The 14,787-nt window shown below is 35.0% G+C and overlaps 1 protein-coding gene across 4 annotated transcripts; it reads left to right on the plus strand.

The window, feature by feature from the left end:
- Positions 1 to 1,575: 1,575 nt before the first annotated feature.
- LOC148862629 (Pyridoxal-5'-phosphate-dependent enzyme family protein) lies at positions 1,576 to 8,938 on the plus strand. Of its 4 annotated transcripts, none has more exons than XM_088974272.1 (7): positions 1,576 to 2,074; positions 3,687 to 4,013; positions 4,765 to 4,807; positions 4,937 to 5,302; positions 5,938 to 6,067; positions 6,211 to 6,387; positions 8,543 to 8,938. In XM_088974272.1, the coding sequence occupies exons 1-7, from the start codon at positions 1,988 to 1,990 to the stop codon at positions 8,778 to 8,780; spliced, it is 1,368 nt and encodes a 455-aa protein (XP_088830398.1). In that variant the 5' UTR covers positions 1,576 to 1,987; the 3' UTR covers positions 8,781 to 8,938. The 4 variants fall into 4 exon arrangements, with proteins under 4 accessions (XP_088830398.1, XP_088830399.1, XP_088830396.1 ...); XM_088974273.1 differs by having other exon boundaries at positions 1,707 to 2,074; positions 8,518 to 8,938; XM_088974270.1 differs by having other exon boundaries at positions 1,707 to 2,074; positions 8,556 to 8,938.
- Positions 8,939 to 14,787: the final 5,849 nt, after the last annotated feature.

Here is a 14,787-nt window from a genome sequence, read left to right on the forward strand (position 1 = left end):
CTCTAAAATCCATTTTGAAGTAGTTGGGTATAAGCCTGGATAAAAAGAAAGCCTCTTGAGAAACACTACTCAAGCGAGTATATTTATTCATGTTTTTTTATTTCACAAGTAAAAAAAATGAAATAACTATTTTAATCATAAAAATTCATTATTAAAAGGGGTATTTTTATCCCATTAAATATTAAAAACTTTTCCCAGAAAATTTATTTATCCACCTAGAAGATAGTGATATTCACAAAAATAAACATTCCTTAATCTCCATATTAATTTAAAAAAGAACATAAAATTCTTGATCAATTAGAACAAAAAATCCTATTGACCAATTTGAAAATTATCTATAACCATAATCTTCCCTCAAGCTTTTGTCAATAACACTACAGATTAGAAAAGGCAGCAGACTCAACTCAACTCAATTGTGAATGTTATGTCCTCTACTAGTTTGAGACCTAATCAACTGACCCAGCTGTCACATTCTCCTTTCAAATGCTCGTAAACCAAATCGAGGACAGGAGGCAAGTAGGCTACTAGACTTTGGCTTCATGCTTCCAATGACCAGAGACAGACAGGGATGGGACCCTGCCATACCTACTAGACATGTGTCTATCCATCGGGACCCAAGCATCAGATTTAATAGTGGGTCTCACATGGAGTTGCAACTTGGATTGGATTGAAGTTGGGTTCAACTTCAAGGTTAAAAAATATATATGAACCTGATTTAATATTGGGTTGGGTTAAGGTTGAGTCTTTACCCCAACCGAAATCCCACATATGCGCCCTTTTATAGTTTTATATATAATAATGCTATTGTGAATTTAGATCTGATTCAAGAAAATAAGAAAGTATTAATCCATTAAATAAATTGGGACAAGATGAAGTCAATTCTCATCGGGCTTTACTATGGTTGGGGTTCAAGAATTCGGGTTGGATTAGGGGTGACTTCAACGGGACCTAAATTGGACCGATCAATCCTAATCCTATGGTCTGATGGAGTATGGCCTTAATTTGACCAAAATTGGCTGATACCAAGTTTAGATATGCTACCAATACTGTTATTACTGTCCCAATAAGTCGTTACAGTTGCATGTTGGTAACATCTCTCCATCACTGAGACGGTGAGTTTTTCAATGTGCAGTTGCAGAGGTATGTTGGTAGCATATCCTTGCGGTTGATATATAGGTAGAATAGAAGGTTGCAAGTTTGGATTGGCTTCCAACATACAATCCCCCCCAGTCATTGCTATCATAAATTGGGAACATTTCCCATGAATGATAAGCGAGATGTATTCCCTTTTGGTTTATGGGAATGGTCTATTCTGATTCTAACTATTTGATTAGATAGACTCAGAATTCAATTTCCATACCAAATATAATAGATGAAATTACAGCGGCACCCCATAGCATATTTTAATCATATATTGGGATCACCTCTCAATGACAAACATGGGAGATGTTTTCAATGCACGCTGAAATGTGTATGTGAGGTGTAAATGTAATCTCAAAATGAATTCCCCCATTTGAGAAAATAACCATCCTACCAGCCCCCACAAATTAACCCGGATTTTGTGGAAAATTATCATGGGGGTTGAGTTCAGCTCCTTTTTTTAGTTATGAAATCCAATTCCAAGTGATTCCAATTCTCGTTCCAATACACGTCTAAACTAAACATTGTTACATACTATATAAATAGACCTTTCTGATTTTGATTCTAACTCGTGCGGCTGCATTGACCTGTTGGAACAGACGGGAGCGTTTAGTTGGTAGCATATCCACATTGGACGGTTGCGGTATGCAGCTTAGCCGCAGGGATTGTGTAAAACGCCGTCGTCACTGTCCATGAGTTCCTTCCCCATCAAGCAAAAACAAGCCCTTGTTTTTACTTTTTTTTATCGGCGTTCACTCTCCTTTGCTGTCGTTGCGAAATTGCAAATACCTGGGTCGGAAGGCGGGAAAGGGATCCCCGAATCCAAGGTTCAGCTTTGTAAGGCACGATGAAGCTCCAACAACTACCAAGGAGTCCTGCAGCGATGGCCATGAAAAACGGTCTACTTGTGAGGGCATTTTCAAACTCTTCTATGGTATTCATCACTCATCATTCTTCATCTTAAAGATTTGTTCTGCGATCAATATTTTCTGAATTATTTTCTTACCCAAAATCATATACATGTTGACATGTATGTACTGTGTATCGTCCATTTTGCCTCCATCTTTTTTTAATGCCTTTTCTTATTCTCCTAACCATTCTACAGAAAACAAAGAAATGATTATGACCGATTTATCTAAAACTAGGATTTCATTTAGACTGGGAAGTCACGACCACGACTTCAGTTCATCTGGGAAGTCGAGTTTAGTGGACTTGTAGAGAAGATAGATATAGAAAGTAAGATAAAAGAGTAAGGTTCTCTTCATGCATGCGCTGAAGAAGTATTGATGATTGGAAAGTTTCATCAAATAGTAGCTCCAGAGAGGAAAACCATGACCCGAAATGTCAATAGATTAAACGAAAGCAAGATGGTGTTCAGGCCATTATTGGATGAATATCCTATTGATGTTGCTTTGTTAGTAAGGGTGTCAATAGACCGGTTTTGGATTGGACCTCATCCAGTCCAAAATCAATTTGGACGGATTGGATGAGCCAACAAGACATATTGGATTGGACCAATCCGGTCCAAAATATTTATTAGATTGGATTTCAGCATCCTAACCATGTTGAGGTTGGGTTATGGATTTGTCAAATTGTGGCAAGGATTTGAAGCTTAGTCTAAAAATACCCGCATTTCTACCAGAATGTCTTTTTGGTATGTCTGTATGGGCCAATATTTTATGCATAACAAAAATATGCCAATATCCTTTTCAACATAATTTTGAGTTTCCATTGAACGATGGTGCTCTTTGCCTTGATTTTGGGTATCTTTCATGTCAAAGTTTTATTAACACTTGAGCTTTATCAACACATTTCTTTATTGCCTTTATGTCCGTCTTGCACATCGTTATATGTTTTTTTCTTTTGCAGTTGTTTAATGGCCATGCTTCAATTTAGGGTTTTAAGTATTTGGTGTCTATCTTTCGTGTCAAAGTTTTATCAACACTTGAGCTTTATCAATATATTTCTTTTTTGCCTTTATGTCCATCTTGCAGATCCTATATGTTTTTTTTTTTTTTTTTTTTCTTTTGTAGTTGTTTAATGGCCATGCTTCAACTTAGGGTTTTAAGTATTGGTGTCTATCTTTGACGTGCTTCGTCCATGTAAATGATACCACCTATTTGGCTATTTTGCTATATTGAGTGATCTTGTGGATGATTCAAACTGACCATCAGAGAGGGGGCCCAGTGGATTAGCCACATGGTCAATCCCGCATCTATTTAAACCCTATATGGCTATACCCAATCTTGTATTGGAGTCTTGGTCAATGTATTATGGCCTTCAGTATTTTCAATTCTTTAATATAGAAGTTTCATAAAGAGAGGTCTCTTTTGAACATATGGTAGGCCTTTTGGCCATAATTTTTTTTTTCCATGAATCAAGGGTGGGAAGAGGAATATAGAGACTCCTTTTGAGCTCCAAACTAATTTACCTTGTGGAAAATTCATTGGTTGTTTTGGGAATATTGCTGTACACCTATGTTGACTCTGATAGAATTATTATTCTAAGATGTAACTAACAGTTGATAAAATGTTTACTTTCACCAGGGCACCCCCAAGCTGAAGCAGTGTGGTAAAGCCTTTATTTCAGATTTGCTTGATAGAAGATGGGCACTGCTCAGTCCAGATACTAAAATTCATCAAATAAGATTATCAGGTATTCAAATACAGCATGGAGCAGAACCATTTGTCAACTTTTCCTTTTCAAACAATACACAGCCACCTTTAGGTGATGACTCAATGGAAAAGAACGATCAAGATCCATTCTTTTATGTTCTTAGGGATGATTTATTGCATCCCTTGGTGAATGGTAATAAAGCAAGGAAACTGGATACATTACTTCCGCTTGTTGAAGATCATTCAGTCACTGATGTGGTAAGATTTTATTTACCTTGGTGCTTAAATTGTGGATTAGAATATCTTCTCCATGGTTTAAAGTATCGGGGCGTATCGTATCGTATCTTTTGAAAACGATACGGTCCGAAACGCCTGTTTCCAGGTGTTTCGGATCCCCAATTTTTTTAATAATAAAAAGCATGCTAAAAGTGTCCCAAAAAACCAAAATTTGAAAAAAAAACAAAAAAAAAAAAAGAGTTTCGGCCGTTTCTAAGTGCTGATACGATACGGCCGAAACTCGTATCGTATCGATACTTTGAACCTCGATCTTCTCTAAGCTTCAAAACATTCTCTTCTCCCCCCTCACTTTTTTAGGCCTTTATGGGTACATACATATAGATATACATATACATGTGCGCATGCATAAACACCTTTGCACCCTTATTCAAGGAAACCTACAGACCCATACCAACCATGGGATTTTTGATGCCTGAAAAGTGTATGTTTCACTAACCATAATTCTTTACTCTTCCACATTTCTTGGATAGCACATATATAGGAAAAGGAGCAAGATAAGTTAAGGTATTACTGTATTAGGCAGTTATGCTCATCATGTAATGCTGTTCCTGGCGCATTATATCCAGTAAAATGTGGATTTCACTTCCTAAAACGTGTTATGAATAAAACACTTACTTTATTTTGTATTGAAACAGACACCACTACCAAGTACTTTTCATTGTGTTTTAGGCACATCCAGGTCCAAGTAACACACTGTTCGAACATTTCTTAGGTTACATGTGGAGGTTGTCAAAGTGCACATGCAGCAGCTGTTGGTAGGGATTTGATGCAGTTACTTTGGAAAATTTTCTGAAACCATATTCCTTTGAGAAACCTTACGCTTATTCAGTACAACAAGACCTAAAGTAGTTTCTGGTTGAAGATTGACTTTGCATGTTGTTTAGCTGTTTCTTGTGCAGAGAGAGGATTAAGGTCACATTTACTTCTGCGGGGAGAACAGCCTGAAGTTGTGACAGGATACAATCTGATATCGACAATGTATGGAGACACTACATACATTCCAAGACATCTATACACAAAGAGGGAAGAAATGCTAAAAGGGCATGCTGATTTGGTAGCTGGTAGCAGTGGTTCTGTCATATGGCTCTGTGATATTCTGAAAACATCTTTGGTTTCTTGTAGTTCTGTGGAAGAAAGTTTTGTACAAGCAAATGCTTTCCAAAGGAACTTCACATTGCTTGAACCTGAAAAGCGCCCAAGAAAGGTTGTTATTATTAATGAAGGTGCTGGGGATGCCATTGCACTGCTAGGTAGGTTGAGTTCTAATATCTTTGGGATTAAGTGTTAATATGTGTGTGCATGGGTTTAATGTCTATGCATATGTTAATATGGCATACATGCTTGTGCATACAAATCCAACTCTTTTCCCTTTTCAATATAAAGTGTGAAAAAATGTTTGTTGTCCTTTGGGGATCAGAAATTGTTTATAAAAATACATGTTTATAAGTGTTTTTATCCCTTTCAAGCAATCAGGTCTGTTATTTCAGTTAAACTGTTGGAAAGGTTATGCTAAGAGTTTTCAATTCCTATTTTATCCCTTTTAGGCAAAGGCATCTATTAGTTCTGTTAAACTATTGGAACCTTTATAGGATGGGAGTTACATTTTCTGTGAAACGTCCTGTCCCATTCAATTCCGGATTGGAATTCCCTTTATATGCCTTTTATGAAGTTAGGGCATTGGTGGAGATATGGGTATCCGTAGAATTTTACATAAAAAGGAATATGTTTTTGTTTAGTTCTTCCTTTCTTGTTATACAACTTCATAATCATGCCAAAAACTGGTTTTCTTTTGGGCTTTGAACATGAATTTCCCAAAAGGGATACAACATTTGATTTTCCTTATAAAAAGAGACATTTGATTTTTAAAACAGCTTCTCTCTGACAGGTATCATTCGCCTTGTTGAGTACCTTTCACAAACTCATTTATTTGGAAGAGACCAACCAATGAAATTTATTGTAGATGCTGGTACTGGTACAACAGCCATTGGTTTAGGGCTTGGAGCCATGTGTTTAGGGTATGTTTCAGTTTGTTAAATATATTTTGCATTGAAACTTGAAGAATTTTTGGATCATTTATGTCTTCCTAGAAATAAGCGGAGTTTCTATAGAATCATCCAAAAGAGCACCAAGCAGCCTAACAATTCATGTTTTCTGTCAGTTTGCCGTGGGAAGTAATTGCAGTGATGCTGGCTGATACTATTGAAGGCTACAGGAAACAGGAAAAGCGATTGATATCTGAGTTCAAGATGCTTTGTTCTGTACACCTTGTTGATCATCCACTAAATGAAGTTAATGGTGGCATTGTTAATTGGGTAGAACGCAGTCATCCAAGAAAGTAAGTAAAGTGTCTTCATCACCATCACTCATTTATGTATAATCTAGAGTTTCTTCTCAGCACTTTCATATATGCTTAGTGTTATGCCTTCTGAAGTCTATGCCATCCGTGTATTGTTTAGAAAACATCAAAATTTCCATTATCGCCATATATATTTATTTATCAAATAATAAAAGTCCATGATCAATTATCCAGTTGTGGTAAAGAAATAAAAAAAAAAAAAAATCCTGTTGTGGTAAAAGAAATAAAAAAAATACCCAGTTGTGGTAAACATTGATATCAATCATGTCTATGTGATGCACCTTCATTTGTTGATTTAAGTATATCAAACACAGTGGTTAGAAGCATTTCTCTTAACATAGAATCTTGCTTATATCAGGTACTTTGATTTTGGTGTAAACTTTTGTTCATGTGGAAGTGGATTTAATTCATGTTATTTAATAGAAGTTGACTGATTATAGAATTATGAAAACCAAGGAAATGCTGTGAAAATGTTTGAAATGATAAAGCTTCAGAAATGATTTAGTAGGCAATAACAGAGTTAATGATTCTGGTGTACAACCAAAACAACTATTTAAAATAGGAAAAATAAAATATAGTAAGTGATGTATGTCATTGCAGTTTATTAAGGTAATGCATCCTATTCACAAAACCGGTTGAAGTTTTCAAATATTTTTAGTCCATTGGTTTAAGGTTTGACAGAATGTCTCTTTTTATTCTTTCTCCATAGTTCTCTTTTTAGAGTTTTGGTTGGAATATTTTCATATTTTAATCAAATTCATGTATTTTTATGCTATGGTTGTGGTATTGGATCGGAGCAATCAAAACTTACTGGAATTTGGCAAAAAGTTGGAGAAGTTTGACCTAAACCAAGGTTCAAAATATTGATACGCCCCAATACAGCAGAAGGGTGTATTGATGCTTTGAGCCTTACATTTTATTATTATTTTTTAGTTTTTTTTTTTTAAATTCAGGATTATGCCTATTTTTATATGCTTTAATCATTAAAAAACACCTTTAAATAGGTGTATCAGAGGGTGTCTAATTTATGTGGTTGAACCTTGTTTTTTCTCATTTAAGGAGCTAAATATTGATGATGAATTTTATTTTATTTTATTCTCTTGCTTCGCCTTGAAAGAGAAGTGCACTTCACTGGCAAATTGAATGCCTAGGACATGCATGTCTAGTGTGTGAGTATGCAGCTTGGAAATGCAGTAAGTTTCCAGAAAATCATACTTATGACATGTTTCTTTCTCCAAGTAAATTTTGGTATTCAAATTAGTGAATTACCTTAGACCGCCCATGTAACTGTCATATGCTACTAGTGGAATTTCAAGCCATTTAAGCTCTGTATGTTTTAACTGGAAAATATGCTCATTGATTAGTGTTGGATAAACTGTTTCCTGACATTATGTTTACCATATCTGATTTAAGCCATCCTTTTTCTTTTTTCCCTCTCTCAGTTATATGATAAGAAACAGTCTATTGAGTGAGTTACAGTAGAATACAAAAATGAAAAATACAATTCCTACTCCCTTCATCCAAAGAGATTAGGGTGAGGGAACCACAGTGCAGTGCAACATACAAATCAAAAGATAAATTGGAACAATTTGATATATATCACTCCGTGGGCCTAACACCCCCCAATACAAACTTTCTTACCCACTCTGGGTAGGCTGTTTGCCAGGCTGTTGACAGACATTGCAATCTAGCTGAATGAGCAGTTCAATATATGCCAATGTTCTTGAGCAAGTCGTGCAATACTGTCCATACTGTTCTTTCTGCTTTAAATTCTAGTTTGAATGAGCAGCTCAAACTATTTGTTATTTTATCTCTCTTATATATGCTTTGTGACCCTGAATGGCTTTGAACAAGTCTTGCAATACTGTCCATACTGTTCTTTTGCTTTAAATTATAGAGTCAACTATGTGAAATGATGAATAACGTTATACAGATTCTTTGAGATCTCGCTCCTTTCTCTGTTAGTTAAATTGGAATTTTCTCCATATGTTTTCAATCTTTCAAGTATGTTTCTTATTCTCCAGTAAATAGTAGTTCAGAGTACTCGAATTATTTATTCTATGATACTTGGTTGAGATGATGTATTTGCTTTGACATTCTCTTGTGAAGTTTTCTACCTTAGGAGAAGATTTAGTGTTTTTTTCCAGATTCGGCAATGTCTTGAAGGGAGAAGTAGAGGCGTGCAGAAGAGTTGCCAAGCAAACTGGTATTTTAGTGGATCCCATCTACACCTTGGCCGCTTGGGAACATGCATCACTCCTCTGTCAGGAGGAAACCAAAGGAGGTGCCAAAGTGGTAATGCTTCACACTGGGGGTACACTTGGCATGTTTGGATTGGCACAAAGATACAAATCTTACTTCCGGAGACTTGAGGGGCAGTTCCCATTTCCTATTGTATAGAGAAAACCTTAAATCTCATTGTATCACATATAAAGTTATGGCATGTTGAGTTCATATTCTGTTCATTTAAACACTTGCACTAATGTCTCTTGTAATATAATCTTGGAATGAATGGAATTTGTTATTGGAATTGAAGGCCTTGGTCACATTTGAATAATTGAATGTGATAGGCATTAGTTTCCAGTTCAATTCCATGGTTGGCATACTTGGGAAGAACATGGGAAATCTATATCTTTTGCTTTCGAAATCTATGCCATACTTTGGTCTCCTTTTCGTTGGGACAGTGCAACATTGTCCAGCAGTTTACTATTAAGTTCAGTTTAACTACCGGATAAGACATCATTGCCAACTTACCATGTCTGTGGAAACTGGAAACGAGTAGTGTCGATTGAGAATTTGAGATCCTGCTTGTAGCATCATATCTACGTGGAGCCTTTATCTTGTGGCTTATCTGGTGTGCAAGAAACGGCCTCGTATACATAGGGGTCCATTTCAACCCAGGTTCCATCATCGTCCGTGTCCAAGCTATGGTGGATAATGTTTTGGCTTCTGTTGATATGAGAGTGGTTCTGAAATCGAAGCTTGCATGTAGAGCCCGTTCGTTGGTCTAAGCCACCAGAGGGTGTGATTAAGATGAATGTTGATGGAGCCGTTGGTCCCTCATCCTCCCATTATAGCAGAGGCTTTGGCTCCTTTAAGAGGGGTTGGAGTTTGCTTTGGAAGTGGGGGTGTTTCACATTTTTGTTGAAAGCGATGCTCTCTCCTTGTTTGTTGGTGGATTCTTTAGAGCCAAGGTGGGAATTCGGATTTCATCCTCCAAAATCTATTCTCACTAGGGGTGCCTACAGTTCAGTTAACCGAATCATGGATAATTTTTTGAAACCGAATTGATCTTACCGGTTTTCACATTTTCTGAACTGAAACCAAACTGGTACTACCGGTTAACCGGTTGGTAGGTTCAGTTTTTTACCGATTTGGTTCTTCGGTTTTTTATATTTATAACATATAGTATATATATAATATTATAATATATTATATATTAAAAAATAAATAATTATAAATATAATATATAGATAATATGTGACGTATATTAAAAATATATATAATATACTGATCGATTTGATTAACTGCATCTTTTGGTTCAGTTTTTCGATTTTTTATGAGCACCCCTAATCTTCACAGCCCTTACAGCCGTACATTGAGAATATTCCATGCTTGTATGTTATGAGATATTCCTTACAATACATAGGTGCAAAGGTTGTGAGGATGAAATCAAATTCCCATGGTGGTCCATGAGCATTTTGGTTGTTAAGTACAAACACCTCTTGCATTGGTTATCTGAGTTCTCAGTATCTCATGTGCCTAGAATTGCAAACGTAGAGGCACATTTAGTTGCAAAATTTTCTCCCTTGTTCCCGGGTTAAAACTGAAAATCTTGTCTCTTGTCCTTGATTTTCTTCATGAGACTATTGGAGATGTGCATTAAGAACATGGAAGTTTTTCCCCAAGGGGCCTTCTAAAAATTAGGGCCTGTTTGATTCACATATAAGATCGGAATTGGAATCAGAATTGAAATTCCTAGGAATCAGAATCACCAATCCCTGATGCCCGTTTGTTTCTGTTAGGAAATTGAATTGGACTCAAATTGTTGTTGTTTGGATCTTTGGAGGTGGAATTGAAATCAACTGAAAATTTTTAATTTTGTATTAATTTATTTATTATTTTATGAATATATAATAATAATAATTATTATATTTTATTAATAATTTATTATTCTATTGTATTTTCTTATCATTTTATTAAAATTTTATTATTTTAAATTAATTTATCATTATTTAATAAATAATATCTTTGTTTTTTATTATTAATTTATTAATATTTTAATTATTAACATATTCTTATTTTATTATTATTATTATTATTATTATTATTATCATATTATTACATTTATAATAATTTATTATTTAATTATTAATGTTTTATTATTATTTCATGAATTTTATTATTATTATTATTATTATTATTTTATCATTTTAATTATATTGTATTAATATTTATTTATACTATATTATTATATTTAATAATTAATATCTTTATTTATTATTACTAATTAATTATATTTTATTACAATACTATTATTTTCTTACTATTTTACTAATATTTTGTTAATATGTTATTATTTTATTAATATTAGGGTGGGGGGTTATCATGAGTTCTTTACTTATTATCAGATTCTTGAGGGAATTAGAATTTCATGACGATCAAAGAAATAGTCAGAATCGGAACGCGCTATTCTGATTCTGATTCCAAGCATCTATTTTAGGGATCCAAACAGACTCTTAGTATTGTTTATGTATTTTTGAAATGCTATTTAGTATACTTTTATTAAATTAAAAGTACCCAAGTATGTAATATCGGATTTTCCAATACTTGCCAAGTTGCTATGGCTGGGGGGGAGCTTCTGGATTCAGATGGTCAAATTGAAATTCCATGCTTATTGGTTAATATAGGAATTGGTTGTGAAGTTTTATTTTATTTTAGTTGTCCAGTCCATAGATAATCTTATAAGAATTCTTATAAGATCAGTTGTAGTAACTTCGTATCCCTTTCTTTATTATTATTATTTTTTAAAAAAACTTTCAGTAAAACAAAAGCATACAAACCAGCAGCAGAAACATGAAACAGATTAACAGACACGGAAAGATAACGAACCAAACAAAATCCATGAACTGACTCATTTCCTGACCTCCTCATAAAACAACAAAAGGAATATTGTTGCCACTACTGAATAGCTGCACATCGAACATCCTTAGAGAATAAAACAAGCTTCTATTACCCAGTTTACTTGTGGATTAATTAGGTATTTAGCTAACTCCTCCGTGCAACTACTTTCCAACAAAGCACAAAGAACCGACGACACATAAAATCCAAAACAATGGGTTCGGTGCAGTTTTAAAGGGTGATGCTCTTATTTGTTTCAGACTGATTTTTCATGGCTTAGCATGTTAGCTAGGATAGGACTTTGGAGGGGTTCTATGTTTGAATATAAAGACACCCCTACATCACTGTCTTGATGGAATATCAATGAAAGAGAGAGAGAGAGGTCTTTGTTCATGACGTCACTCCAATAAGGGAGGTCTTACCCCATTTTGAAAAGAGAGGAATTATTCCAATATAATACTGATTTTATAGTCTATTGGGAATATATCCATATTTGTATGTTTTTATTCATGGAGCGACAGGGCTGCATTCAAAAGAAAGGGGAGATTTTAGTATTTACCGGAAATGTCAGATGGGGGCTTAATCATCTAAGTCTTTTACTTTTTTTTTTCTATTTTTCAATAAATAGAAAAATATACATAAGTGGGTTAGATGGTTTAAATGAGTTTGGGTCAAAATTGCCAATCGGGTAACAAATCAATCTTATGCATGGTATTTCATCAAAATGACATCATTTAGAGTCTATTAAAGCAATAATTACTTAATTAAAATATATAACAACTAAAAAAAATTAGGGAAAATTTCTTAAACTATTTCGACTGTTTAGTTAATTGACAAACTGTATTCTTACTGTCTTAGACTATCCTTACTGTTTGCCCTTATATTCTTCTTGGCCTCTTCTTAGCAACTTCGACTTCAAAGTAAGGATATTATAAGTTGTAACGACAACGATCGGGGGCGCTTCTCACAGGGCCTATTCTGTTTCTAGATCTGATCTTATCGTGAGTAAAGCAAACATTTGAGAAATTGTACGAGGTGGGAAGGTTGCCACGGTTCGAGCCTCGGTCTATAGAGACGATAATTTTCAGCAAAAGCTGCTTCACAAAGTAGAGGAGGGACGACACAGAGGATTCGTGTGCCGACGAGGACCCGACGAGAAGGTTCACTACAACTGCCTCGTTATTTGAAGTTGAGCCAACAACCAAGAAGCCAGGTCAAATGAATCAAGGTTCATGATGCCAAGTCCAAATGTGATGCTGGGGTCATTGGCAAAATGGGCTAGAAAGAAGAAAAATGGGGAGACCAAGTTCCTGAGATACAAAGAGGGCTATCTCAGTTGGGCTGGTTTTTCCGGCGAACTCCCGATATGTGAAGAGGGGAGGTGGAGAAGGAGAACAAAGAGGGAAAGGGGAGCGAAGGAAGAAGATTGTTGCCACTGCCGGAAGTTGCAATGACAGCGATGACTTTGGCATCGAAAAATAGAGGGAAAAGAGGAGGTCGCCTTTGGAAACTTAATTCCCAGTCTTTGTCTATAAGCACAAACAACTGTCTCCAAAAAACAGTAGCTAAAACCCTATTCCCGGTCTCAGAGTAAGAAGAGGAGGCTTGGTGAAGTACAACAGCTGAAAAATGGAAATATCTCTTTCAAGAGAATTTCATCCAGTCGGAACGGAATCGTTATCCTCGATCATATTCTAGATCGTTATTCTAGTGGCCGCTGCATTCTAGATTATCCCTATCTCCCTCTCTTTCCCTAATTCGGTCATCTGATTCGGAGCTGTCCACGGCGGAAAAATCTCGGTCGTCTAGCACAGTAATAACCCTCTCAGATCTGGCACATAAAATTTTGTTTGTCTTCCCGTTGGCAAGAGAGAATGCTCTATCGAGAGAGAGAGAATTTGTTGGGGAACGACATTACTGAGATCACCACCTTGGTTCCTTTTGACAGTGGTGTCACTATTGTTGTCTCTACCAGTGGTGTCGTTAGGTGCCAGAACTGCCACTGCACCAGTGTGGTTGAATCAAAGAAGGGTAGGAAAGTGAAGAGAAAAGGGATGGAGGGTAGTACTGGGTTTTAAAAATAATTTATAGGTCACATGGTGTGTCACATGTGTATGATATGTCTACGATTTTGAAGGAACATTAAGGACACTAATGGCATGGGTAGAGTTAATCAATTGTCAAAAACAATAAGGTTAGTGTAAGATAATATTTAAACAGTAAGGGTATAGTTTATCAATTAGCTAAATAGTAGGGATAGTTTAACAAATTTGCTAAAAAAATTATTGGTTTTTTAGACTATGACCATGTTTGGGAGTGCTTATGTTAAGAATAAGTGTTTAATAACAAGTGATTATTCAAATAAACACTTATTTGTATTTGACACCTAGCTTAAGCACTTAAACAAGCAATTGTGACTCTTCTGCCATTCATTTTCTTTCAAATTTACAAAATATCCAAACCCAAAGCAAATGAATAAAAGTACTTTGATAGAAGTGATTTTACAGAATTGCTTTGATAAAAGTACTTCCGTAAAAGTACTTTTATAAAAGCACTTTCATAAAAATTCTTGCTAAAAATGCTTTCGTAAAAGCATTTTTACAAAAATGCTTTCGTAAAAGTGCTTTCATGTAAAGTGTTTTTATAAAAATACTTTCCTAAAAGTGCTTTTGTCGAAATACTTTTTATAAAATTACTTTTTACAAAAGTGCATTTGTAAAATTGCTTTGTAAAAGGATATAATTGGTATTTTAAAAATATAACGAGGACAATTTTGAGAGAAAAAAATTGAATAAGTGCTTATTGTATAAGCACCTAAAAAAAACTGAAAATTTAGGCTTAAAAAATAAGTCCTTATTTTTAAAATAAAAACTTATTTCGAACTTATTTTTCAAACACCAATAAATGCTTAATGGTATGGTCCCTGCCCAAATAAACAGTTATTTGAATAAATACTTATTTTTAAGCACTCCCAAACATCACTTATAACTACTTAAATCAGAAGTAGAAGGTCGGTGAAGAACAGAAAGTAGCAATGACAAGCATAAGGTAGATTGGGCTTTCTCAGGCTTGATTTCACCGGACCAGCAAACCTGACCTTCTTCTTGGGTAAATATCAATCTTAAATTTCCAAACTCCATCACTTTTCCCCACCCTATTTAATGGGTTTGACGACAAAGATAAAATTACAAAAATGTCCATTCAAAGTTCTGTATATTTTCGTCTTTTTCTTTATTAGTAATTCTGTGATTTTGTGTA

Source organism: Nelumbo lutea, chromosome 3, assembly GCF_056320005.1.
Source record: "Nelumbo lutea isolate HS-2025 chromosome 3, American lotus-T2T, whole genome shotgun sequence".
In the NCBI taxonomy this organism is placed as follows: Eukaryota; Viridiplantae; Streptophyta; class Magnoliopsida; order Proteales; family Nelumbonaceae; genus Nelumbo; species Nelumbo lutea.

Excerpts from the sequence above, each read along its gene's own strand:
- LOC148862629 (XM_088974270.1), top strand. The coding sequence starts at position 1,988 with ATGAAGCTCCAACAACTACCAAGGAGTCCTGCAGCGATGGCCATGAAA. Across the intron at positions 2,075-3,686 it reads CATTTTCAAACTCTTCTATG|GGCACCCCCAAGCTGAAGCA; the intron begins GTATTCATCACT and ends TACTTTCACCAG. Across the intron at positions 4,014-4,764 it reads ATCATTCAGTCACTGATGTG|GTTACATGTGGAGGTTGTCA; the intron begins GTAAGATTTTAT and ends AACATTTCTTAG.